General features: G+C 41.1%; 1 protein-coding gene across 8 annotated transcripts in view; it reads left to right on the top strand.

The window, feature by feature from the left end:
* LOC102055209 (collagen alpha-1(XV) chain) overlaps positions 1-26,104 on the top strand; it is a 129,791-nt gene extending 103,687 nt beyond the window's left edge. For 5 of the 8 annotated variants that reach the window (XM_055705363.1, XM_027809046.2, XM_055705360.1 and 2 more), the window contains exons 29-42: positions 824-892; positions 1,256-1,297; positions 3,641-3,686; positions 5,894-5,983; positions 9,459-9,508; positions 11,312-11,422; positions 12,773-12,917; positions 17,442-17,506; positions 19,693-19,821; positions 19,981-20,040; positions 21,412-21,471; positions 22,390-22,575; positions 23,769-23,884; positions 24,208-26,104. In XM_055705363.1, coding sequence (XP_055561338.1) covers positions 824-892; positions 1,256-1,297; positions 3,641-3,686; positions 5,894-5,983; positions 9,459-9,508; positions 11,312-11,422; positions 12,773-12,917; positions 17,442-17,506; positions 19,693-19,821; positions 19,981-20,040; positions 21,412-21,471; positions 22,390-22,575; positions 23,769-23,884; positions 24,208-24,421 — 1,383 coding nt within the window. In that variant the 3' untranslated portion in view covers positions 24,422-26,104. The remainder of the gene's footprint in view (positions 1-823; positions 893-1,255; positions 1,298-3,640; positions 3,687-5,893; positions 5,984-9,458; positions 9,509-11,311; positions 11,423-12,772; positions 12,918-17,441; positions 17,507-19,692; positions 19,822-19,980; positions 20,041-21,411; positions 21,472-22,389; positions 22,576-23,768; positions 23,885-24,207) is intronic. The other 3 variants (XM_055705364.1, XM_055705362.1, XM_055705359.1) reach the window with 1 other exon arrangement.
* Positions 26,105-27,844: the final 1,740 nt, after the last annotated feature.

The raw sequence follows: 27,844 nt of genomic DNA, 5'->3' as shown, positions 1-27,844 counted from the left end.
GCAGCAGGCCTGCTGGCAACAGATGGAGTCATCTGTCCCAGAGCGGGAAAAGGGTCCTAGGTCAGGAGCTAGCAGGGCTCATTGAGAGAACTTTAAACTAGATTCAAAGCAGGAAGGGGATAAAACCAGGCTCGCTAGAGATGAGTCTGGGGCCAGCATGCCGGTGTGTGAGGCGAGATTGATACCACAGCTGCAGTGCACCTACACAAGTGCCCGAAGCGTGGGCAACAAACAGAGGGAGCTGGAAGTCATCATGCAGCAGGAAAACTGTGACATAGTCGCTATCACAGACGCATGGTGGGATGCCTCGCGTGACTGGGGTGCTGCAAGGGATGGCTATAAAGTCTTCAGAAGGGATAGGCAAGGAAGGAGAGGCGGTGGGATAACTCCACATGTTAGGGAGTGTTTCGACTGCCTAGAGCTTAACAATGGTAATAACAAGGTTGAATGTTTATGGGTAAAGGTCAGGGGAAGGCCAATATGGCAGATATCCTGGTCAGGTATGTTATAGAGCACCTAACCAGGATGAAGGGGCAGGTGAAATATTCTACAAGCAGCTGGGAGAAATCTCACCATCACTAGTCCTTGTTCTCATGGGGGTCTTCACCTTACCAGATGTCCACTGGAAATATAACACAGTGGAAGCAGTCCAGAAGATTCCTAGAGTGTGTGAATGTTCAGTGTCCCCTCAAACCATTTAACACAAAACTTCTTGGTTAAATAAGACCCTCTGAGTCCCTTGGACTTTGTTCTGTAGGCTCAGTTGTATTGTATATGAAAAGATCTTTCTAGTATCTTCCTTCTTTTGCTTTCTGTTAAACAGGGCCATCCTGGCTTGCCTGGACCCCCAGGGCCCCCTGGACCTCCAGGACGTATAATTTATATCAAAGGAGTAAGTATAACTGGAGATCAGTTGCTGGTCTGCATCTGTAACAGAAATGTGCTGCTCTAGGAACAGTTTGCAAAAGGAAACATCAAAACTTGTTTCAAGCAACACCGTTTACAGTGTGTGACCTTGTTTGCATGCATAGGAAAAAATCTGTTAACCAGAGCCACTGTCATGTAAGAGTTTTGTCCCTCACACACAGAGCAGGACCTGCTGACAGACCTGTGAGAGTTCCTGGGCACCAAGCTGGGCTCTCTGCTCCAGAGGTGCCAGGCTTTGTCCCATCATGCCTAGCAGACCTATTTAGTGTGTTATCTGCTGTATTACACCTACCTTCATTAAAATAATTGCCCTTCCTGTTTTCAATAGACAGTTTTCCCAGTCTCTGCCAGACCTCATTGCAAGATGCCAGTAAGTCACACACAGAACCTGCTTTTAGCAAAACGCATGGCCATGACAGTACATAACCAAAGTAGCTGTATATGGAACCACGGTAGCTTTGCAGCTTATCTCCCCCTGCCTTCTGCTTTGCACCAGAGATGCGTTTTACCTAGTCTGTAAGATAACAGATTTTCAAGTGTTTATAGACCCAAAATTAGTCATATATAAAATATGTAACAGAACGAGAAACACTAGAACTTTTTGCTTAAAGCACTTTGAACACTTGGTTGTCCTAATACTTTTAACACCTTCTGTTTCCATAGTTACAAGTTGCTTTGGGGAGCTTAATGTCTATACATACATGTACACACATTTTCAGATGTATATAAAAAAACTGTCTCCATGTTGTTATGTTTTTAGCTGTTTTCAATTCTCCTGTCCAAAATAAGACTTGCTATGTGTTTCATTATGGCATGAAAGATGCATCAGAAAAGAAAGGTCATGTTCTTTATCTGACCCTCAAATGATGTGTATTCTCATATAAGCATTTATTACCTCGGGAGTGGCAGCAGGTGAAGCTCTTCCCCTGCTTTCCAAAGGGAATGGCAAAGTCCCCATTACCTTCAAAGGACTTGCAATTTCACACTTAGTATCAAAAGAAGGGAGATGGACTTTATATTTTCAGAGGATCCTGATGCAGGTTTTGTTTCATGTGTCATGGAAATTATACCCTACAATGAATGGCGAACAGAGTTCAGTCCTGGAAGTACTTTCCCTAGGGCTATATTGTGCTGTTAAGTTGTGGGTTAGGTACTTGGAAAAGATCGTTTTTGGCAGCCACAGTCCTCCCCTTAATAGTGTGGTGTGCGGTATGGCTGCTCTACTTTTCTGTTAGACAGCATAGCTCAAAATAGTATTGTGCCCCCTCCTCCAATTTTCATTCCAGTTCTGTTTCACTTATTTTAGAGAAGCAGCTCTTGACTTACAGTATACTAAATGCATTGACAGTTATCATCACCCTAGCCTTACTGCTGAAGGAAGATGTATCCCAGCTTATGGATCTTTCTGTTAATTGATGATAAATAGACATTACTTTATGGTAATTTGACATTTCTGTGGTTTTGGCCTACGACCTATAGGCACCATCTTTTTACCTCTTTGAATTCCTCGCTTAAATCTTCCCATACTACCATATAATTTTTGTATGTTATTCACATATGGATTAGTCAGCCTCACTTCTGAAACCTGACTGGACAAGGCCCTGGTGTAGCTAATCCTGCTTTGGACTAGACAATCTCCAGAGATGCCTTCCACCTTCAACTGACCTATGATTCTCTGTGGAATGATTCAAACAATACAAGCCTATTTTAGCTGCATTTCAGATAATAATAATAAAATGTCACTTTTCAAGAAGGTTACAAACTGAATAAAAGCAGTAACTTTTATGTGCACAAGTAATAGAAACCTGTACTTATAAACACCTCTTTGTGCATCTGAGTATGCTGGATAGATTTGTCCTACGTTTGTGAATAATCTCCTAAACCTATCCAAGTTTATAGATCAGAAGTCTGCTGTTCATGCCTACATAATTGAATATTGAGAAAGAGCTACAGACTGAACCCCACAAGTTTTCCTCATGTGAACTGAACTTCTGAAGTTAATGGAGCTATCCATGTGAGTAAGACTTATAAGAGCTAATACTACAGGACTAGCCAGATGCAGCACCTTCAATTATTTTTTTTTTTTCATATCCTTGCTTAGGTTCATATAAATAGTACTAGCTAGTGCTAAAATCTGTCCTTTTCTGAGCACTGCACCATATTTTAATTGCTGCAGTGTCCCTATTTTGAAGATAGGCTGTAGAGGTAAGTAGGATGCCCACTGCTACAGGTGACTGATGCCAGGACGGGAGAGACTGGAATAAATTCTGCCTCCCAATTGTGGTCTCAATGCACCTAGAGTATAGGTCAACATCAGGCAGTAGGCATAGCCATGGTCTGATGAAAAATGTACAAACACAGTCTGTTATCTTAGTCAAAAATCAAGTCCTGCTTTGAAATGCAGTGATGTAAATTCAGAATTGTTCTTGGAGAATGAGTTTTCTGATGCTTGACTGGCATGACTGAGAGCAGGATTTGCTGATGCCTCTAAAATGCATGTTGTTACCCTCTTGCTGAAAGCATGTTGCATTACTAAAGAGAGCACAATCCTGAAAAAAAAGCTTGATCAGCTAATACTCAGACTTTGACAAACTGGAGCATTGTTATAACATTTACTAGCATGCAAAATCTCCAGGCTTTTCAGTCACACCATGTAAGGCATTTCCATCAGTTATGTGTATGGATAGTTTGTAATAGATTTCTTTGTCTGTAGGTGAGCACTCCTTACCCTGGAAATCAAGAAGCTCTTAATGTCCATGGTGAGTAATTATTTTCTTGTACCTTGGTTTAATTAAGCTTTTGTTTTGTTTTGTTTTGTTTTCTTAGTTAAGCTTTTTGTGGTTTTTCTTGGCTATTGCGTAACTGGGTTTATGAGGAAAAAAGGAGGAAAACCAAAGTGGTCTTGTTTCTTCTTCTGGTGAAACTGTAAGATCACATATTTACTCAGTCTTAAGGTGTAGACCAAAGAACAACTGAGCCTATTAGTTGCACTTTGAAGACTAAGATTTATAACTTGTGGAGTGCAACACAGTTTCTGCAGGATCTAATCATACAAGTCCTCTGTCAGAGCAGAGGTGTCACACATGGCTGCGCTGAATTATCACTCTCTGCTCTGGCAATGTTCCTAAGATGCAGATTCTGAAGTCCACCTGATACTGTATCCCAGCAAGCAACCAGGTGGTCTCATTCCTCCAGCGTTTGACTGAAGTGTGAAAAACATTTCCCTTCTCTGAATGACTAATGTCAAAATGCTCCCATCTTTTTGCTTGAAAGAAAATTACCAAAGGCAGGGTCAACACATAGTGGCTGCTGGAGTCCCACAGAATGTTGCTGAGGGAAAGAAACAAGTTACTAACAATTCTTTCTGTGAGGTGGGGTGAATTTTCTGGCAAGACAGAAGAAATGTTTCTCATCCCCTCCTTCACTAGAAAGGTGAGGCCTGTTGAAAAGAAAGTGATTTCTGGGGTTTGGGAGTAGCTAGGACAAAAACCTGACAGGCAGTCAAGGGAGGAAGTAAGAATAATGGAGGAGGATGAGAAACTCCACACATGAGGACCCGGGGGAAACAGACACAAGGATGGAGAAGTTTTGTTAATTTTGATGGAAGGGGGGTTTCAGGGCAGTAAAGGGACAAATTTATGGTGTATAATGATGACCTGAGCTTTCCTTCTGAATCCCTACTGCTGCATGACTGACTCACCACTTATAAGTGAAAGCCAAAGCTTTGTGCTTGGCAAACTGTCCTCATTTCTTCAGGGCTATGCCCACAGAATTAAGCCCATAGAGCCTAGGCTGTCCAGTACTGCTCCTCAATTCAAACACTCTCAATTGCTTGTCTCCCCCTGCACACAGGGATCCAAAAGATTTCTTTGTCCATATTTTTGTTTTTAACAAAGAATCCATGATCTATCAATAAATGCCCACAGACAGCCCAAAGTTCTTGGTTCACTGGGTACCCAAGCAAGAAATTGTTTCTGTGCTTGCCCCTGTGACATTCAGAAATGTAATCAGATCAGGTTAGAAAAGAGCCACTGTTCTTAGTGATCCCTTGACTCCCAGCATAGACCATGACTGACTGCAGGGGCTGAAGATACCACAGACAGGGAACCATTAAATATTACTTCAAAATAGGTGTCTTCTATCTGGTTGTCATTGCACTTCAACACCCTTCCTGCCCATAAGTCAGAATAGGACCACCTCACTTGCACTTGCAAAGGCATTTCTACCTGAAGTAAGTGGCTATAACATGTTGCCATGGCAAAATTATGTTATTTTACATGAGTTTTGCAAAGATATTGGCAATTACTCGGTTAGAACAAATAGAGAAATCAGGCCTAAGGAGCCTGAATACTCAGGGATTGTTTTACCCAGAGATTTTATAGGGTAAGGTTACCATAAAAGTTGACTAATATCTGGAAAAATAGAAGATTTATCCAGATGTGGTTGGGTGCAGTACTACCCTTAGCTCACCTGGATGTAAAACTATGCTAAAAGCATTTCTGTTCTCAGAGATTTTTCTTCATTATTAGTGTTTTTATGAGATGAAGGAACAATAAATGATAATATTTTTGACATTCACAGTTGTAGATATTATCATATATTGGTTTGTAGTCTGGAGGTAGTAGAAGATGTGGTATCAAACACGGAGCCATAACTCGAGAACGGTTTCTACACTCGCCCCAGTTCACAAATAGAGTGAGAACAGATTTGTTCAGAGGGTCTTAGGCTAGGTCATTAGGTGGGGGAGTGAAAGACTGACTTGTAAGAGAGAGATGGTCTTGCCCATGTTGGGGTTGATAAGTGAGGGCAATCGGGCAGCTTTTCAGAGTTCATGAGGAGAGTGAGACAAGCATATAAGGACTGGAGCCACATGCCCCTCATGTATGGAAAAGCCTGCTCTCACTTTTGGTCGTTTGGTTGTCACTGCTATAGTCTCTGCTGTGAATTTGTGATGTTTTTATGGCAGGTGCTAAAGCAAATGGAGCTTCCTGGGCACTGCACAGTTCACCGGGCTTAAAAGGAGAAAAGGGAGACAGAGGAGCTCCAGGACCACCAGGTATACTAAATGTGATATGCCATTGACATATTGTAAAGGAATCCGTTTAACTTAAAAAAAGTACTTTGATACCCCTGCAGCCTTACCTGCTTAAAGACTTATACCTAGGTTCCTTGCTGAACTGACACACAGAACAACAAAGTTCATAATGTTATCAAAAATGTCTTCTGAAAAGGAGTACCTGTACTGCACATTTGTGAGTATTATGAATGTGTTAAGAATAAGACAACAGAATAGATACTGAAATGTAACTGGCTGGTCAGAAATTTTTGAAATCTTAGAAAGGCATCATGTCCACTTCCTGAAATACCATTTTTGCTGTCAATCTTTTTCAACCAATTGGGCTAAAATCCAGTGCTGCCTATTTCAGGGTAACACACCTCTGTATTTTAACTTCAAGGCAGTACTTTGCTGGTGACAGTCCTGCTTCCAGCAGGAGGTAGAACTAGATGATCTCCATTTCAACCAGCTTTTTAATATTCTACGCTTTATTTGTGAAACTCATAAAAAGTCTGTGTGAACTAAAAATATCAATTCACTGGTTGTAGGAGCATCATAACAGATGCTTCTCACCAAAGTTTTACTTTTCTGTATCAAAAAGTTGATACACATTGCTAATTCTTACACATTCAAAAATAGTTACAGAAACAAGCATCTATTTGAAAATATTGCTGTTCCAAACTTTTCCTTTTCTATACATTTTTTTAAGTCTCATATACTGAGATAAGGCTTTGGTCAGTGCCAGAAATAATTTGAAACAGAAGAAGCAGTATATCAAATTAATGTTGCTATGCCATATTTATAATCTTTTTCCTCTAATGTGTTGATAATGAATACAAAACTACATCTATATGGATATTTCTGTCTTTGTTCCAAAGACATAGTCCTGTTCACTGAAGATGATATTTTGGTTATTTTTAATAGGACATCTGTTTGTTCTAATAAATCTGTTTCTTGTATTGCCCTAATTAATTTTTATTCTGACCAATATCCAATGCCTTAAAATAAGTGGTTAGTGCTTCCTAGTCATCAATAAACTTGTAAAAAGAAGCTAGAACCATTCCTAAACAGAAATTAAGAAAATTCTCTCTTCTGTACTGGCTTATCCCTCATGAACATGTCTGTTCTCTCCCAGGTTCTGCATTTAATGCAAGCAATGTTCATAGTCCTGTCCCACAGCCCCTTCCCTGCTCCATCAGCTATAATAATGTGCATGCCCACAAATGTATACTGTAGCATTGAGACAAGAGGAGCCACCCCACACTCTTCCACTGGACCAGTACATAATTTGGTTATTCATATGCTTTTGCAATGTTGTGTGGTAATACCAGTTACATTTCTCATCACAGAGGTCGTATGTTAATGCAGCAGGCATATGAATCTTCCACATGAGTCTTTCACTACCTAGAAGGGTATCTTTAGGGCCTGCTTCCAAAAGCAGTACAGTACTGAGAGGGTCTTCAGCCAACCTGTTGGCTAATACACACCCTGCTGCTCCAGCTCCAGCAATGACGTCATTATAAGAATTTGCCTTTGAGATGATGTACGTGAAATTTTTGAATTGTTTTTCATTGATGCCCAATATATTCTTTAATATGTTCTTTAAACAGTTCCTGTTACTTTGTGCATCTAATTCACAGGATAGCAACATTTAACTCTTTTTATTAAGTATGACATCTTTACTGATGGTATCACTCTTGTAGAATTTCTAACAAAAATCCAGTGTTTTACCCACTAACAAAACATTGTCTTCCCCGATCTGAAAGCAGCGTCTGAAAGAAAGGTCACCAAAGTTCTGTGACTTTGATGGTTGAGTGGGCATGATTTTGCCATTGATTAAGGAAGTGCAAAGTCCTTTAGTCTGTTTCAGCAAAACCCGAAAACAAACTGAAATGAAATTGTCTGGTCTACCAGCAGAAGCTACACAACAAAGTATGTTTCTTGCTGGCTAGTGTTAAGGTCCCTAAAGGTCCTGTCAAGAACTGCCTGCCAGCCTTCCACTGAATGTCTACAGAAGGGGACTGAGCTAGGTTTGCCTATGGAGAAGCCATGGCAGGCAAACTTCACTGGCTGTGTACAGCAGTGAGCTAAACTGACTCAGGACACTGAGGACAATTGTTCTGCGGTTTAGTTGTTCCCATGTTTCCTGGCCTGGATTCAGCCTACAACTAGTAACACTTTCCCAGAGCCAGGGTGGTCTGGGGGGCAGCTTAAGCCAGCGACGGGTGCAGTAGGCTGTATAGGTAAGTCTCTCATGCTTTGGGAGTGAGGACATCTAGCTGTATGGATAGAAGCTGTGCTGCTTTGCCTGGGGCTGAGGAACTGGGCTAATGCAGTTTAGCTACCAGTATAGGTAGAACTTAGTGGTTTCCTACCACAGATTTTTTACTTCCATTTTGAGTGGTGACTTCCCTTTATCTCATGCACCTTGCCTAGGCCTAGTCTGTTTGCTGGTCATCCTATAAAGACCTAAGATATTGGCCAGGATAGAGATTACTAAGCAATGCCTGAGAAGGACACCATTCCATTCCACCTGTCTGTTCCCCATCCCCTCATGTGGACCAGGCAAATCACTGCAGCAAGCTCTAATTGGCAGGGTTTGAATAAAATCAAAACAGCGGCCATAGTGGGAATACATTTCTGTCCAAGAGTACAGACACATACAATGCTTACTTGACTTAATTGTACCTAAGAGAGCATGCTGAGATTGGGTCCTGTGGCTGACGTAGCCTTGGACCCAAAGATCTCAAAAATGAATGAAAACACATTTGAAGAAAATGCATTGAGCCATTATAGGCAGCTGTAAAATAGATTTTTTTCCAAGCGTATGCCAAACAAAGAATATTTTAAGACTTTTTAGACTTTTTGTCCTGGTTTAACACCTTTGGCTGACCACCATTGTCAGACAACATAACACAGGTGGTATAACCACTGATACTGGTATTGGGGTTTGTTGCAGAAAATTGTTGAGGGACAATTATTCTGTCATCAGCAGCACAGTAACAGTCTCTTGTCAGTTATGGTACTGTCCTCGCATGAAAGGTAACACAAATACTGATTGGTCACCCCACTGCTAGCGAAACATATGGGAAGATTTTCTTTTGCCTTAGTTTCCATCAAAGGGGTTAATGTGGACGCTTCTTTTTCACCCTCTGCCCAGATGCTCTTGTTGTTGTTCTTTTTTTTCCAGAAAACTGGGACTTTTTAATCTTTGAGCCTTCTTTGCTTTCATATTTGTCTGAAACTCACAATCAGATTCAGAAATTATTAAGGTGGAGGAGTGACAGACAAGACAGGGCACATAAGCCTTGCTTTGTTAGGAAACCAAACTAAAAATATCTGTTAAAAGGTTAATGTTATTACTGTGAATAATTTTTCTTAAAACTCCTAAAACAGTAATATCCAAAGCAGTGCTTTTAAAAAGAGAAATTACAGTTAATTATTGTCATTTATTGTATTTTCTTCCATTTTTCAGGTCCACTTCTGCCTCCACCATATTTCAGCCACTTTATTAATAGCATAAAGGTAATTTTATCCCATTTGTGTTTGAATTCGGTTAAGCCTTTTCTAAAGTGTACTTTCATATAAATTAAGCATAAAACAGCACAGCATGGTGAAATAGACAAAACAGGTAAGAGCATCAGCAGTTACAAATCATATTTATTTCTTAAAGTCCAGCTACATAGACAAGTTTATTACAAGTATAGAGATAGTAGATGTTAGTAGTACATAAAGAAAAAAAACTTTATTACTGAGACTTTTTACCTTCCCCGTGGTATTAAAGTAAGTCATAATTCACTGTTACCTAACGTAAGTTGATACAAATTATCTGCCATAAATGAATACTTTTGTTTCCCTTCAGCTCAGGTAAGAAACATCCATTACCTAAAGGGCTTCTATAAAAAATGTAGCAACAATTAACACATGGGGCGGTGGTGGTGTCAGTTCTGTGTAATACTATTTATCTTTTAAACACACTGAATAAAATAAGTAATGGAAGCTACTTTTCCTGGAATCTCGGGCAAGAAAGTATACCCACACCTTGATGTGTTTGGTCTTTCTCTGTTCCATTATTCTCCTGACTGCTTCAGGTGACAAAAATGAATACCAATGCAATATCATTTTAAATATTCTTAAGTGAACAACACTCTTTTTCAGTAGAAGATCTGAAAAAAATGAGTCTTGTTACCATGTAATGATGCCAGCAGAAGCAGTGTACTGTCAGTTTCCTTGAAGGACTCAGTGCCGTCTGGATTTCAGATTTTGTTTCTGCTTGGCTGAGTGCACCTAAGTTACTCCTGTGCCCCTGAATGCATGACAGAGCTTATACGGCTTCTGTGATCTTACAGAGCAGTGGCTATAGCTTTACAGCTTTAGCTACAAAGAACTCATTTTTCATCTAGTCCTTCATCTCTGCAAAATGGCATGCCTCACAGAAAGCTTTATAGTCCTGTTTAGTGGGAGACTAAAAAGAAGAAAAGTCAGAGGAGGGGCTATACATAGCCATCTCTACTGGCTTTCTGCAGCTACCTGCCGTTCTTGTTTTATCCTTTGCCTCTTCTATTCACATGTTTATTTCTCAGAAAGTGAAACAAAGTAGACCAAAAAAGTTGAAGGGAAAACCCCAGGCAAACAGAAGGAAATAAAGTGAGGTGGAACCTACAATTGCTGTGGCTCATTTTGCACAGAGAGACAATGAGAGTATTTATCAATTCTTACCTATCACTGTTCCCCAAGCTAACTGATAATCAACAATGGACAGAAGACATGCAGTTACTGTTCCCCAAGCTAACTGATAATCAACAATGGACAGAAGACATGCAGTTCAAAGCATCTGCAGTTCTGTGTGGTGTCTCTTCTGTTATCCTGGTACACACCCCCGCCTGTCTGTTTTGTCCAATGCACCGTAATCTTCACTGAGCTGCATACTTTTAAATATCTGTCCATTTCATGACAATCTTGCTTTGCTTTTTCCTTGTTGATGGAGAAAAGCAGAAAGCCAGGCTTTCATGCTTCTTCTGACTTTCTCTTTTCCTCCAGCTACAGCACAGAGCAAGGTTTTGCTGGATAGAATAGCAGGAAACAGCAAGAGGCATTTTCTCTGCCTCCACCTAACTCCACCTCCCCCAGCTCCTACCCTAAGACACCCTTGATAGAGAGAGCATTCCTTTCTATCCCTTATCACTGAAGAAGGAAGTGATGCCCAAAAGATTTTAAGCAGTGGCTTTTCTTTATTAAGCTCAGAGATTTCATATAACTTTAAAACATCAGTGCATGGAGTTCTGATCTCACTTCAGCTCAATGTTTTAAAATACATTTTCTTTAAAGGGTGAAAAAGGAGACAATGGAGTCACTGGTGTAAAAGGAGAAAAAGGAGAACCAAATGGAGGTTTTTTTCTGACAGGACCCCCTGGACCACCTGGAAGACCAGGATTAGTTGTAAGTCACACAAATTGTAGTATAGGAATAGCTGTGGGTACCCATTGTTTTAATTTAGAAGGCACTAAAAAGGCAAACATCAAGCTGATGCTAAGATCTATATAAAACCTCATGCTAACCATTAGGTGAATATGAAACAGTTGTGTTAGGCATAAACACAGACACTTCACTGTTGTGCACAAAATTGATTTACTATGAAAAATTGATGTAATGTTATGCTCAGCTGTCTTAATACAGCTACATCAGTATGTAGATTTGTGCTATTACATCATTGGAAATGAAGGCAGTACACATAACTTGTGACACTACTACTTAACATGCCCATAAATGCCAAAATAGGCTATATAAAGTTAGAGGCTGATTTGAAAATTATTTGCCATCTAAATAATTAATCTTATTTTATATTTCAGTAATCCAAAAACATGAATGAAAAGTCCAGTGTGTACCTGTCTGGAACATTCATATAAAATTCAGCCACTGTCTAATCTTTACCTAGTTGTTTTACCTTCTAGTAATTGCCACCACAGCTGCTTTGGAATGAAATGCACTAATTTTTTGGAAACTAGTTTATCCCTGGGATCTGGCAACAAATGTGTGCATTGCATTACTCTGTTGTCATATTCTGTGCTGAGAAACATGAATGGGTGGGTCACAGCTGAGGGAAAAGTGTCAGATTAGCAAACCCACCTTCAAAAATCTCCCTGGCACTATTCCACGTTGCTGAGAATTTAGAATCTCCCCATTTAGAAACTGTTACACTGGCAAGGAGTTGGATGGTGCAGCTGAACTATCCTAGTCTGGGGTTCAAAAACTGTTCCATGTATGCAGGCCATCTTGAGCAAAGGGTTCCTCATTCAGGCTCAGGACACACTGCTAAACTGGAAATGTGGAGAGTTGGAGCCTTTTTGATCCGGAAGACTGGCATCTGGAGAGCTTAAGGGATAGGAGCTGACATTTGATCACAGGAGGGAAAACCAACATTTGTCATGAGACATACACCCTGCATGGACACACTTTATGTTACAGCTTTCCACCTTCTGACAAATTCTTATAAGCACATCAAAGCAAGTAGTTTTAGCACAAGCAAAGTTGGGATCCAGGACTTTGAGAGTACTGTTGAGAGTTTTGCAAGCATCAGCTACTCAGGAATAGGTGCAAGAACTTTCAAAAAGCTTTCTGAAATTTAAATTCTTGAATTTAGTTTAGTACATGGTCAAGTTTTTAATTTTCCATTAATATGCATGCCCCTCTGGTGCAGTAGCAGACCTTCAGAAAATGTTGCCACCAGAGGTGAAGACTCTACAGCAGTGAAACTGATACATTCAAAGAAGTACTTTTAATCACTGATAGGGACCAAAAGGGGATTCAGTTGTTGGACCCAGAGGACCACCGGGGTTACCTGGCCTACCTGGCTTACCAGGTTATGGAAAAATTGGACCTCCTGGCCCACCTGGCCCACCAGGCCCACCAGGCCCCCCTGCAATATATGGCTCAGGTGAGAGGATGTGATTTTGCTTTTCGCTGAATATGCAAGTGTTCCAGCATGTGCTTATACCCACACACACACTGCCACTGCCCTCCTGCCGCTTCCACCTGTTCTTCCATCTGCCCACCCACCCTGCACACCTCAGGCACGTTGCTCCCCTCTCCCCTCCTGCCCTCTACCAATTTCTCCTAGGTGGTGAGTTGGAACTGGGAGCACAAAAGGGACAATTTCTCTGCAAAAATGTTTTCACTGTCTAGTGCCATGGGTGCACTACTGCGTGAAGAATCTTACTGCAGCTGTGGCTGGGAGGAAGTCTATGCAACAGGTTGCCTTAAGAGCTTTGTAAAGCTATCAAATTGAGCAGTTGCCTAAATTGTGGGCCAAGATGCTCTTCTTGTGGTGAATGGAACTACATCCAACTGGTAGCCAGTCACAAGTGGTGTTCCCCAGGGCTCAGCATTGGGACCAGTCCTATTTAATACCCTTATTGATAATTGGGATGAGGGCATCGAGACACCCTCAGCAAGCTGCAGATGACACCAAGCTGGGGGGAGTGCTGATCTGCTGCAGGTCAGGAAGGCTCTGCAGAGGGCTCTGGAGAGGCTGGATGAGTGGGACAAAGCCCAATTGTATGGGGTTCAACAAGGCTCAATGCCGGGTCCTGCCCGGGGGTCACACCAGCCCCCGGCAGCTGCGGGCTGGGGGCAGGAGGCTGGGAAGGGCCCACTGGGAAAGGTCCTGGGAGGCTGGTCAAAGCCACTTAACATGAGCCCCCAGCATGCCCAGGTGGCCAAGGAGGCCAGCGGCGCCCTGGCTGGTGTCTGAAACGGCGTGGCCAGCAGGGTCGGGGCAGTGCCCGTCCCCCCGCGCCGGGCCCTGTCGGGGCCGCCCCTGGAGCCCTGGGCTCAGCTCTGGGCCCCTCGCTGCCAGAGGGACGCTGAGGGGCTGGAGCGTGTCCAGAGCCGGGCAGGGGCTGGGGAAGGGGCTGGGGCACAGGCTGAGGGGGGAGGCAGGGGGAACTGGAGAGGAGGGGGCTCGGGGGGGGGACCCGATCGCTCGTCACAACTGCCTGAAAGGAGGTTTTAGTGAGGTGGGGGTTGGTCTCTTTTTCCCAAGTAAGAAGTGATAGGGTAAGAGGAAATGGCCTCAAGTTGTGCCAGGGGAGGTTTAGATTGGATATTGCGGAAAATTTCTTCACCAAAAGGGTTGTCAAGCGTTAGAACAGGCTGCCCAGGGAGGTGGTGGTGTCACCATCCCTGGGGGTGTTTAAAAAACGTGTAGATGTGGTGCTTAGAGACATGGTTTAGTGATGGACCTGGAATTGCTGGGTTAACAGTTGGACTTGATGATCTTAAAGGTCTTTTCCAATCTGAATGGTTCTGTGATTCTATGATATAAAGGCAGTACCCACAGTAGATTTTAGGTCTAGAATGAAACTGCTAGAGAACTGCTTCTAAAAACTAGTTGTTATGCAAATGACAGATAGAAACAAAACTTTGGGAGGGTTGGTTACTGTACCTCTAAATATTTTCAACTTACTGGATTAGAAAAGGAGTAGAATGCGCCACAGATAGTCACATGAGGGGAGGAACCCTGCAAACCAGGTAGCACTGGAGCTTCAGGTGTATGATCTCAAACTTGCATCAAAAGGAATAGGTGGCTATAAAACAAGTGTCACAGTTAAAGACAGTCATGCTTTTGACTCCTCTTGGGTTACAGGACCTCTAGTGACAAGCGTCATACTGTTAATGTCCACCCCTTATACTAGGCTCTGGTGGATGGGGTCCTGGGCCCCTCTACTCAGCAGGCCTGCCTGAGTGAGTGACTGGGACTCCTCCTTCTGGGAACTGTGACCAGCACGGGAATCCAGCCAGGGAAAGCATTCCTTAGTTGCAGCTGAAGATGACGTACTAACAGAAAGGGAGTTGTTAGCCGAATAGAGAGGCTACCATGCAAATCTGTACTGCTTAAAATTTGGGCAGGTCTAGCTATTACAGATTTCCATTTCCGAGGACAAGGATCAGTCTGTTTTCCCACAAGACCTGTGCCTCCAGTATGCTAGTTTGGGGAGCAGCCTCCAATTTGTTATTTCCAGGTGTTTCTTGAACTTGGTCAGACTGGTTTATATGGCTGCCCAGGGACAAGATGAGGCTTCCAATCTGTCATCCAGTAAATATAATTAATTGAGTATCTATCAGAAGAGTTCATCCTCTGAAGAATATTTCAGAAAGGAGAAATCCTTAGTATGTTCAATGTTGGGACATAGACGTGTACCTGAATTAGCTCCTGATCATCATAATATGGACAGATCCGCAGCATACATAAAGTCCATAAAGGCCTTCAGGCCTTTTCCTGTATAATTTATATTAAGCACTTCTGAATATTTGCTAAGAGATCCAGTCAGACAAAACAAATTATTATTAGTACTCCATCCCTATACTTCTGCTTATCCTCTCTGCCATTACTCTTCATCATCCTCTCACACATTTTCCTCTTTGATTTGTATAAAGCTCCTTTAGGCAGCACGCTGACGGATGTCCATTTTATTAAATGTTATGAACACAGATGTTTATTTATTTCCTATCTTGAAGGCACAGTTACCTGTTAAAGTTCTTACTTACTGTAATATGGAGAAAGAGGAATAGCTTATCTGCAGATAAATAACTGAGCACTCCTGAAAACTGAACCCCTTTCACCCACCATTGGCATGAAGGAACTGCTCTGCAGGATCCTTGCAAATGCTTCAGAGCATAGATTCTTGGATTTGTAAAATGTGATTTCAAGGATCCTCCAGGTTTCACAAAACCAAATATTTTTGAACATTAGAACTTGCTTTCTTGGTATATAACTGGACCTTCCTAATTCAAGACTTACAGATCAGTAAAAAGCAAGCTGTAGAATGCAGCAGTGCTCTCAGGGGTAGCCTTTACTGAGTCTTCAATGGTTCAAACTATATTTTAAAAAAGTGTCTTACTATCAAATACTTCGGAGTAGAAAGATACAATAAAAGAGAAGGTAGTCAATACTTTTTCTTCACTGAATGTATTTGTGGGGGTGGAGGGGAATCTATTGCTCTGCTTTCACTGAAGATCACTGTGATCCTGCTTCCTCTGAAAATTCTAAAGGCAGAAGGTATGTTCCTTTAGCTTATCTTCTGTTACTCTCCTCCAGTCTGTCTAGTTGCTATATCCAGCAAACTGTGGAGGAGTGGATTTTGGTTATTGTGGGGAGGGCTAGCAGATGTGCTCACCAAAATTTCTGCAGAGGGTGGTTTCAGATGCTATTCCTCCATTCCTCCATTTCTCCTTCAGTTTTGAAGAGCAATTCTGTCCCTGTTTGGGATTATAGCACTGTGTGGAATAGCTAAGAGCAGCTGAATGCCATTTTGAAGTGCCCAGCAAGGTAGGAACTGGGGAGCGGTTAGGAGCTGAACCTTGCAGTTCCCTGTGCATGCTTCGTACTCCAGATTCACCAGCATGCTAGGACATGCTAGACTTCCCAATGGTCAGGTAGTTCGACAGCTATCCATCAGCTGTTAGATCTCTTTCTTCCATGTCATCCTAGCTCTCATCATGCCTTTCAGTTCTCAGTCAGAGTTCTGACTGAGTTTTACATTCCCTCCCAGCAGTATACCAGTGTACCCTCCTGGATACCGCTGAACATGTTTTGTTGCCCCTACTTTACAACTTTCTTCTCCCCTACAGAAGGAATTTTCACTTACAGTTAATGCAAGATTTGCCCAGATCTCAGCTACAGAGCCTTGCTGGGACACACCAAGATGCTCAGCAAGGTCCACATGTAGAAGCTCTTTCTTCTAAATGGCTTCAAAGTTCCATTATCATGCTATGCATTTGCAAGAGATGCTTGCTTTCAGTCTTCCATATCTTTCCTTCTTTCCTTCACTAAAATAAAGGAGCTTTTACTGCAGAAAACAGGGGCTTAACTCAAGGTGAAGAAGTTCAGCTTTGAAGTAGAGACAGGTACTAGGCACTAGATGTTGTGGACTTCAGTCTTAGAAGTTCAAGTTCATACCACTGGAGAATTCTTTGTTACTTTGAAATATCAGCTGATCTTACACTTGTGATTTTTTTATTTAAGGAAAAGTTTATTTTTGTTTACTTTTAGAGTAGAAGTTGTAATGACTCCCTCAAACCCTATATGAGCAGGAGCTAAAAGTTCTTCCTCTTCCACATGCACACCATTAGCAGCTAGTAGAAGAGCATTCTGGTCAGTTTAAGTGGATCTGGTTCTTCATTTGCAGAGCATCTGCAACAGATTGCAATCTGTTGACCTTAAGCTCCCAAACAGCAGAGAAAAGGCTGTTTCACCATTGCTTTTTAAAAAAATCCTTAGAACACATTTTCTGTAGTTGGTTTGAACACAGCTATTCAGAACTTGACTATGTAAGGCCTATGGCTATTTATAGCTCCCACTACTCCTAGATACCACTGCTAAGTCCTTTCTTTGTGTCACTCACCTTCTATGTCAAAAAAGATGACCTTCAACATGTATTGTATGCTTGTTTTATTTTAGCAGCTGCAATGCCTGGGCCACCAGGTCCTCCTGGAGAGCCAGGGTCACCTGCAAGCAGGAATCTGGTAAGACAGCAAAACAAGGAAGTTTGCCATTAAAACCTTGCTTCAAATCTTTCCGTGGTCATTGGTAGCACTGAGGAAGGGAGGAAAGCTCCATCTTATGTTTTTGTTTATTAGAATGTTTTCTAGTTTTCTGAACCTCATGATTTTTCGGCAGGGAATCCATATAGCTGGTAAAAGTGACAACAGGAGAAGCCTGTCCGTTGCTTTGTTAGCAACAGCCTATTCAAACAAATGCAGATTGATGGCATGCTAAAGTAATGAAAAGGTGCATATTCCATGTTGAAAGCAATCTCTCTGAAAGAGTGTGCCAACTTAACATGCTGAGATACCAGAATAACTACTGAATGCCCAGCTTCAGTGAAAAAAACACATTACATTACTGTATTAAAGCTCAGTAATATAGGTCATTTGATTCTAAGAAGAAAACTACATTTCCCTAGCAAGTCTAAAAATTGTTGTGCCAGAGAACACATATAAATTCGTTTCCTTTTCTTACTGTGTGAGTCAAATCAGAATTGTATCCCAGATATCTATGTGGTAAAAAAGCAAGCTAAGACTTCTGTCTTGTTAATTTCTAAATTAAATATTTGTAGTTTCTGAAAAAAAAGGAGATTCGAGCTAGCACAGGGGGGTTGTGACAATTTTTTTCCTTTTCCATGTTCTCACATTACGATAGAAAAGAAATTGGCTGGATATCTGGGGCAATCATTTGAGAATGCACCAATAAACAAGCAGACTTTCAGATCATTTACATCACATCAAATAGACTAACAAGAACCTGAGTGTAAATTTCTTAGTGCCTTCCCACTATAGTGTCATACCTCTATGTAGAGAAATTATAGAGGAATGAAGGAAGGTTAATTAACATTGATAATATACAGCTGTGGGCTTGTTTGGGGCGGTGGGTTGGCTGACATGGATAAGGTGCAGCTGTGGCTGGTTCCTGCTGAGTAGTTAAATAGCTCTAAGGGGGATGGAAGAGGAGCACTGGGTGAAGAGAGACCTGGAAGAAGCAGAGGGAGGAGAGAGAGCACCCTGGAGGTAGGAGAGACCCTGGGAGAAAAAGGGGGCTTGGATGAGGAGAGGCTGCCTGGAAGAGGAGAAGGAAGAATGCAGAGGCAGGAAGTAGAGTGGACTGGCCTGAAGAGGATGAAGAAACAGCACAGACAGTAGATGAACTTTTGAAACTTTGTGACAGATTGGTGGCTGTCCTGGGGCAAGGCGTGGCAAATACTTATTGAAGTTAACCTGGGATGTGATGGTGAAAGCCTTGTTGCAGCTGGCCAGTTTTGATAGTGCTGGGACACCTCTGCTAACTACCTCTTCTCATGGAGATGCAGGACCTGACAATGACTACAGATTGGGAGAGGAACAGTTGTTCAAAGACTGGTGCCCCAAGGTAGAAGACTATTACGGGCTGGGAGCCACTGTCTCGGATAGGTCAAAACCAACATTAAAAACCAGTATGCAAACATATAGCAGGGTCTGTGTGATTCATAAAGCATGAATATGCCTTCTGACACTGAAGAAATAAGAAAGAAATGACACTTCAGTGTCAAGACATGACATTTGCAAGAAACTTGCCCCTGATTTTACACTAAATGCAGTTGTCAAGCAGAGTGTAGAGCTCTTCTTAGAGAGGACCGTGTTCTTGTCTTCAGGTGACAGAGGTAATAGGGGCAATGTCTGTATCTGACAGACATCAGTTTAAGCCTCCTGATGATCCATAAAAGAGAAATTGAAAAATACTTGCTGTGTAAACTAGAGGCATCTGGAAACATAAAGAAAAGTATGGAAGAAAACATCCTTAAAGAAAAGACATCACAATGATACTAAGAAAAATATAATAGAATCAAATTTATCTAGAATTGTATGATATTTATAGGCCTTATCAAATCTCTTCTGAATTCTGCTATTTTGATCTAGTACACTAAACTGTAGAGGTGTGATGATCTTCACTCTGTACAAAATCAACTGTTGGTGTCATTCTACTACAATACACAGAATGATCATGCCAGTATGCCAAAGTAGCAAGATATTTATGTTACTGAAGCTTTTTGCATGAAATGATGTAAAACTGACTTAAGAAGCCTTGATATTTATGTGTTCAAATGACAGTTTAACAATTTAACTTGCAAAATGTTTTGTGTGTCTGATGAAGTGTGTTTCATTTTCCTACTTGACAGGTTACAACATTCCAAAACATTGAGGGTATGTTGGAAAAAGTTCATTTGGTAGCAGAAGGTACGCTAATCTATTTGAGTGAAACCAGTGAGGTTTTTATCCGTGTTCGAAATGGATGGAGAAAATTGCAGGTACTATTGCACTACATCCTAATAATTTCCAATTCAAAATACAGTTGTTGCAGATTTTTTTTTATGTGGGTGGGAAAGCATGGGTGAAAGATTCCTTTATTTTGTTCAGAAACTCCTGGTGATACAGTTTTGTTAGCTTGTCCTTTTGGGTTCTTTCAGCTTGGTGAATTAATTCCTATCCCTGCTGACAGCCTTCCTCCTCCAGCCATATCAAGCTATGTAAGTACAAAATATTGGACTGTGAAAAACTGAGTCTAAATATGCAAAGACAGGCAATACACTTGACAGAAGATGCAGGTACAACAATTTTCCACTGAGACTTGTCAGTTCAAAATAAGCATCCTACAACTACATAAGCTTGCAAATTGGTTCACACTGGCCAGTCATCTGTTTCCATTACCCTGAGAGGCTCCAAGCACTACAGAGACCAAGCAGCATCTACAAAAAACAGAACAAAGCAGGCTGCCTACAAAAAAAAAAAACATTTTTTACAAATGGTTACAAAAAAAAAAAGCATTTTGTTTTGTAATACCAAGGTCAGTCATATCAAGCCCTAGTCCCTTTTCAAGGAAACTCAGAAAAGTGTTTCTGAAAAGCATGTTATCTGTAAAAGATTATAGTCCTGTATTCAGGGTACATCATCATCACCTGCCTGTAACTTATACTCAGTGTGCTGACAGTCTATAAATTCACAATAGTTAGTTTGTATCTGACCCCATTCTGCAAGTTATTGTACCAACCTGCATGTGAACATGCTGTTTGTCCCAAAAAAATCACAGGACGATGAAAACTAAGAAGTGGCGAAGGGGATAGAGAACTGTATCATTGATGACTGGTTAACTGATCTGACTGCTAAGATAATGGAAGGGCAGGAGAGTGCTAGGAAGGAGCAGTGAGAAGGAAGATGGCTAGAAATAACGAAAAAAAATTTAGACTAGGTCAGAGGGAAGTGCACTTAGCATACTGGGAAAATGTCTAGACCTCATGTTACAAGAAGTTGTCCACAGCCTCCAGCTGACACCACATGAGTTTCCCATCTGGTACAGTCAGCAGCTTGTTACTCATACTTACCATAACTAGAGAAAAAAACCTTTGCTGTCCCTGAAACAGCTCTGAAGATCATCAGCCTCCTGGTCTCCATATGCCAGTTGTTTAGGAGAGGGAATTACCGAGGCCTTGAGAAATATTCCCGCCCCCTACATTTTCTGGTTTCACATCCTCCTTACCCTTTCGGTTTTACTTTTCCTGACCTGGTGTTCTGCTCCTGCCAGGAGCAGGCTGCTCCCATGCAGGACTGCAGGTGCGATCCAGCGCCAGCTCTGGCAGGGCACTGTGGAAGGGGTACACGCAGGTCAAGCAAAGCAACTCTGGCCAGGACAGCTTTCAGGCACATATTTATGTGACACACCAAACTGGTGATATGCAGATCAAGTATTCTGGATACATGGTTTGGGTTTATTTTTCAGAGGCAGGACAGTTTCAGATTCTCCAGAGTTCAGTGTTTGCTTTAGGTAGAAATTTTTTGAGTGTCTAAAATTCTGATCTGAGTAACATGTTTAATATATCTGTTTGCATGTGTTAAAATAACAGGGGTTTCAGTCTCTTCCAGCACTGAGTCCAACATCAAATATGAACAATGGAAAACCAGCAGTAAGTATGAGATCCGTACTGCGACTGCATAGCTGTGGTTTGAAACATGACAGTTTGCATATTGAGGGGGGATTTGTGATATTTCCTCTTCAAATTCACAGATTTTTTTCTTTAGAAACTTACAAATACACTTCTTTACCTGGTTTAGACACCTCAGAGAGAAATTTAGATTGTTTCTTCCACATCAGTTTTCATCATCCTAGCCCTTTTCTCATCTCAAAGAAAAAAGAAAATAAAAAAAAACAAATCTGAGTTAGGAATACTTCTTCGCTTAGTGATTGTGCCTGCAACACACGAATTTTTAAGTAACAGTAGTGTTACAATTAAATCATTAAAGAATTCATTACAATATTTTCTATCTTCATGGTGCTGCTTGTTTTAGTTTAGAACATAAGCCTTCATTTAAGATACTCTCCAAAATATTTAGACAAAGAAAGCAAGGTAACTGAGTTATATATATAATAATAAAATAAAATAAAACCCAAAGAACAAAAATGTAGTTTAGTTCTTGCATCTGTACTGTTAGAATTAAGCATACTACTTCCTGCATTTGGTAACAGTGAAATTTTAAAAAGTATGTGGTCACTTGTTACTACCTATTTCCATGCTTGTAGAATTTGGGATTTTGTTAGTGTGATAACTCCAAGACTTCTGTTTAAAATTACTAGCTGCTTTTAAAAGAATTTTATTTTTTAGGAGTATATAGTCTTCATGGTTTCCTCAATGTTCAAAGATCAACAGGTGTTTCTGCTATGGGTCTCAGCATTAAGAAATGCAATGTTATGGCAACAAATAACTTTCATACCCTGTATGGAAGATACTAGTTCTTGTGCTGGCAGCAGGAGGGGGTCTACTTTGTTTCTGATATATATCTTCCTAGTGTTATAAACTTAAAACTTTTCTTCATTTTTTCTCCAGCTGCATCTGGTGGCTTTAAACTTGCCATTTTCTGGTGACGTGCGAGCAGATTTTCAGTGCTTTCAACAGGCCCAACTAGCAGGTCTGACATCTACCTACAGAGCCTTCCTCTCATCACATTTGCAAGACCTGGCCACAGTTGTCAGGAAAACAGACAGATACCACTTACCGATAGTCAATCTTAAGGTAAAAATGAGTACTTAGTGCTTGTTCTATTAGGATAGGCTGTAGGTGCCCCAGAATGTTGGAAAATGGCAAAAGCAGAAAGTTTCAACCCAAACTGCATTTTATAAAGAAGCAGCTTTGCTTCATATTTTGCAGACAGGTTCAAGAAACAAAAAAAGTAGTGGTAAAGTAGAAAATACAGACTGTCTCACGTTTCTTTTGCATTTTCAAGGGCTGCTTTTTTCAGTATCCTAAGGCTAATGGTAGAAGTAAAGCTACAAGAATAGCCTACTTGGAGCAGACTGCTGACAAAGCAACAGTATGTCTGGCTTTCTGGATTGTTTTTTGTATCAGCAGGGAAAACACATCCTCATTTCTAAGATCCCTGTTATGTTCTACCTTCCAGTATGATCACAGACTACAGTAGGCTAAAATGCCTGGGTTTCTGATTCCTAAAGATAAAGGCAAATTCCGTGCTTAGGAGTGATGCTGGATTTACCCCAGTGAAACTGAGAGTGTAGAGCATGAGTCATGTTGTGGTCTGACATAAACAGACACACTTTAAAACTGAGGAAAACAAACCATGTCTCTGTAGCATTGGCTGGCTCCCAGAAAAAAACAGCCAAAGAAACCTAAAGGAATAACGTGCGATGCTTGGAACGTGCGGGACGGATGCTGCTCTGAAGTGCATGCACGTACAGAGCCTTGGAGACAAATTTGTAAAGATCTGTTTCATTGTTTTGACTTTGATGGGAAAAACGCTAAAGGCGTTTGAGAGGCAGCCTGATGCAAAGCTTCTGCCTTAAACATTTGCAACACTTCTCACAGAATTGTGACCTCACCAGATGTTCCAATACAAATTATATTTTCTCTGTAGCTACAGTAGTTATAAGCAATTTTTCAAACAGCCCCTTAGACAGCTGGGAGGAAAAGGACAGTGGAAATGGAGACAATCAAGCTGAGTATCTGGAGTGACAACAGAACGGAGAAGCAACTGTGAGGCAGAGGTGTGGATCAGAGAGCTGTTAGCATAGAGGTGATGGATGAGACAAGTCTGTTCAGGAGCATCATGCAGAAACTAATGTGAAAGCTGAATCATAAGCTTTCTGAAATGCAAATAAGATTTTAACTGTATAGATAAATCTACAACAGTTAGGTATGATGTGGATTTGGAATTTGTTTTGTTTGTAAAAGTGCCTTTGAAATTTTAACAGGGAGAAACACTTTTCAGTAACTGGGAATCTATATTTAATGGAAATGGTGGACAATTCAACATTCACGTTCCAATATACTCCTTTGATGGGAGGAACATCATGACTGATCCATCTTGGTGAGTTAACATTGCTGTTTGAGTTGCATGTGACTCCTCTTTTTACGAGGCAGTACAAGTAGCAACATCTTGGGCTAGTAGAAATGTAATAAAAATGTCTCTCTTTCCTTATGCTATTTTTGTTTTCCATTTCTGATAGCCTATGAATGGGTTATCAGATGGAGTTCTCCTTTTCTTCCTCTCCTTTCTGTCTTCATCTTTCCCTACCAACCATTTGCTTCAACCAGAAGGAAAGCAGAAATACAGGTCACCACATATACAGGTGTGCAGTTGAATGAAGCAAAAAGAGACTCAGGAAATAACTTCTAAACATTACCTTTCAGGCCTCAAAAAGTAATATGGCATGGTTCAACTGCAAACGGGATCCGACTGGTTAGCAACTACTGTGAAGCCTGGCACACAGCTGATGTGGGAGCTACGGGACAAGCATCGCCGCTGAAGACAGGGAAACTTCTTGATCAAAAAATATATAGCTGTAGTAATCAGTTTATTGTTCTCTGTATTGAAAACAGTTTTGTATCTGATCTCCAAGGATGATAATTCACCTGTTGCACATAGGAATATTTCATTTTATGACGGAAAAAGTGGACACTGAAATTTCATTTGTAATGATGTAAATATTTTAATTTTTGTAATTGCACATTTCAGGAAAAAATAGCCAGAGAAAAAACGTACCTCAACACAAACTGCATCACAGTTAGGTGGAACATCCAGTGCACACACAGCTGGCTTAAAGCCCCTCCTCCCACTTGAACCCCAGACGGTTCAGTTTGCCAGCAATTAACTCACAGCCCCTCGTCTTTCTGGCTGAGATGAAGATCACTGAAGGGCACAAGTCGGGTGGGGTGTACAGGGAAGTGCCCGCAGCCTGTCTCATAAGCAGCATGGCTCAGCAAGGCTGCTGCTGCCTCACAGCCGAGAAGCTGCAGGCTCTATGCTCCTCTTTTGACATGCAGAGATTTTGAATACTCAAAGCACTATTCATATACACATATATATACACCTGCTGTCCCTGAGCAGACAATGGGAGGCTGTTGCGTCTTAGAGGGCTGGAATTTTCAAAAAAGCTTTAAGAGCAAAGGTGCTTGCCTCCCTTGAGTTTGAGCAGAAGCTGAGTACCTAACTCCTGTAAGCTTGTATGGATCACAGCCTGGTGCTTACATGCAAATTAAGCAGCTTCCACATCTTACTTCAGCTTTTCTCTTTGCAGATTCTAGGCATAGGGCTTTAGGCAGAAGGAGTGAATTTCACCTAGACAAAATCTGGTCCTTATTTTGGTGCTATTGTTACCAGGAAACCTGGAGCAATGTTAATAGAAAACATCCTGTTTTACTGGTAGGACTGTGCAAAGTAAATTTAGACAAATGAACCATCTGACCTTTATTTATTTCATTGCGTATTAGAGGAAGTCATTTCCTGTTGTGGCAGACTGGTGAATTAAAGATGTCTGTCATAGTTTCTTTAAAATAGGTTCTAAACATTGTTATCCCACTAAGTTATGTGTAAAGTGTTTTTCCTTTTTGTGAGTTTACCCTTCTGGCATTCATGTAATTAAAGAATTGTTTTATAAAATAACTGCAGCAATAATAGGAATGATCAGTAAATGCTAATATTCTTCTCAAACAGTATCACCATAATATCTGAAGTCTTTTGCCTGTATGTTTGTCTACTGCATACTTTAAACAACATATTTACTTGTATTTTATCAGGCAGTAACTATGGACGTCAAACTCCATGTTATCATTTTTAAGGATTTAATCTGGAGTCTGTGTGGAAACGTGTTCATTTGCTGACAAGGAGAGTATCATATTACTAGACATCTACCTTCAAAAGCCAAGAACAAATCACACTGTACTGCACTGATATAACTATGTAACATAGTATTGTGAAATCCAGCATTATTTTCCCAATTTACTATAAAAGCCTATTTCCCAGGGTCAGCTGAATCATACCTTGTTATTTTCTTGGGAAAGTCACGACTCCATTATTACAGCATGGTAATGAGGCAAAAGCAGTTTATATTACATTAAAATACATGCATAACAATTTACCGCACTCACGTATAGTCTATTTCCCTAAAATACTGAGCACTCTTGTGAAATGCTGAATTCCTCTAGTTCACACAGCTGGAAGAGTTGCATCTGTACGGCAGCATTTCACTCTGAGTCACAGAAGGTTCGTGGGGGAAAATAAAGTGCTTTTACATGCTTCCAGCAGGAACCATCTACCTTTAATCCTTTAATTGCTGGCAGACCCTCAGCTGGGCCAAGTCATGGCCAGCGGGGTTTGTGCTCGCAGCCTCATCACCCAGCCACCGCCACCCATTCTCATCCCTCCTCTCCAGAGCCAGTGCCCGGGGAGCTGGCCATTTCTCTGGCTAGAATTGCGGTAACAAGGTGGGGGCAAAGAGATGAGAACACACAGAAGAGCTGTGTGAAGGGGCAGGAGAGAAGACTGAAAAATAACATGCAGTCTTTAGGAGATACTGACCTAGCCGTTAAGTCATGCCCAGCAAAAGTGCACCTGGAATTCTGTTTGTGACAGTCCTTTCATGGGGCTAACCCCTCTCTGCACCCTGAACAGCTGCTAGAGCTTAGCAGGGAACTGAAATGGTTAATCACCATTAGTGAGATGGTGAAGAACTCTCAGTGGTTGCTTTCCGCCTCTAACATTAATCTGCAGGCTACAGGAATTTATTGCACATCCTTCAACTTAATACAGAGCAAAGCCCAGGCATCGTCTGGGCTGCTGTGTGCTGAGTTCACATGCTGCGCTCACAGGCCGGTGAGGCAGCTAGTTACCAGGGAATGGCATGAGAAACCTGTTAGAAAGATGAGGGTTTCCCTTGGGAAAAACAGTTAGTCATTTTTACCAGAGCCAGTGAGGTTCTTGAGTCTAGTAAAGTCTAGTAAAACTGAAGAGAAACAGTGATATTCATCAAGAGTATGACAGGGAAAAAGGCAGCCCAGTACTTAAAAATAAATTAGCTTTCCCTATCAAAGCAGAATAATTTTTTTCAGCACAATTCCAGCACAAAGGTCAGGTGCGCTTGAGGAAGAACATTTGCTAATTTAGGTAAGGGGCCTGTGCAGAAAGCAAATGAATCACCAAAATGAGCACCAGAGCACGCCTGAAAAGAGTAACCGCACCAGAAGCCAGCGCAGCAGCCTGCATGAATGACAGCAGTGTATCCACCAGGTAGGGTTCTTCTGCCTTGCAGAGGGAGGCTTGGTGTGAAAACATCCAGTTACTTTGAAGCTTTGATGCACTCTGAAAGGAAGAAGTTAATACGCTGTAAATACAGAGGAGATGACAATCTTATAAACCATCAGAACTCCAGGGCGCGTTGATGAATAAAATGCAGCAGAATCATTTCAGCAACTGCAATGAATATTTCTAGAAATCAAGCTGATAGATTTGTCTTTATATAAATTGTAGGTGCAAGACGTCGCAACAATAGCTTCTTTCAAATCAAGAAGAATCCACAGTGGGTTTGGACACGCAAAAGAATCAGTTTTCCATTAAAGACAATTAAAAATTAATTTTAACTAAGCTGGTGCTTAACCTCAAAGAAAAAAGTTTACAAAAAGAAAGAAAAGGGGGGAAAACAACCAGAAAAAACAGTCAGATCTAGGAAAAGTTAATAACCGTTTCAAAAAAGGAATATTGCCTTGTTACTGGAGAGATTCATTTATTTATCATGGATACTTTGGGGATGCCACAAAATGCAGGAATATGTAGCTGAATGCTCACTACATATTCTTTCTAAGTGAAAAGGATATTTTGTTATGAAGGTAAATTGGCACATGAATTAAAAATTGACTTTGAATATACCACTTCAGTTTGGACTTTGTTAGAATTGGACAACAGTTTTCAGCAGAAACATCAGTTTTTACTGCAGTGTTTTACTGGTTTATATTAAATTTGACAACTATCTTCAGTCCAAAAAAAGCAATAGGA

This window comes from Falco cherrug, chromosome 3, assembly GCF_023634085.1.
Source record: "Falco cherrug isolate bFalChe1 chromosome 3, bFalChe1.pri, whole genome shotgun sequence".
Classification (NCBI taxonomy): Eukaryota; Metazoa; Chordata; class Aves; order Falconiformes; family Falconidae; genus Falco; species Falco cherrug.
This window is presented reverse-complemented; position numbering and strand designations above follow the sequence as displayed.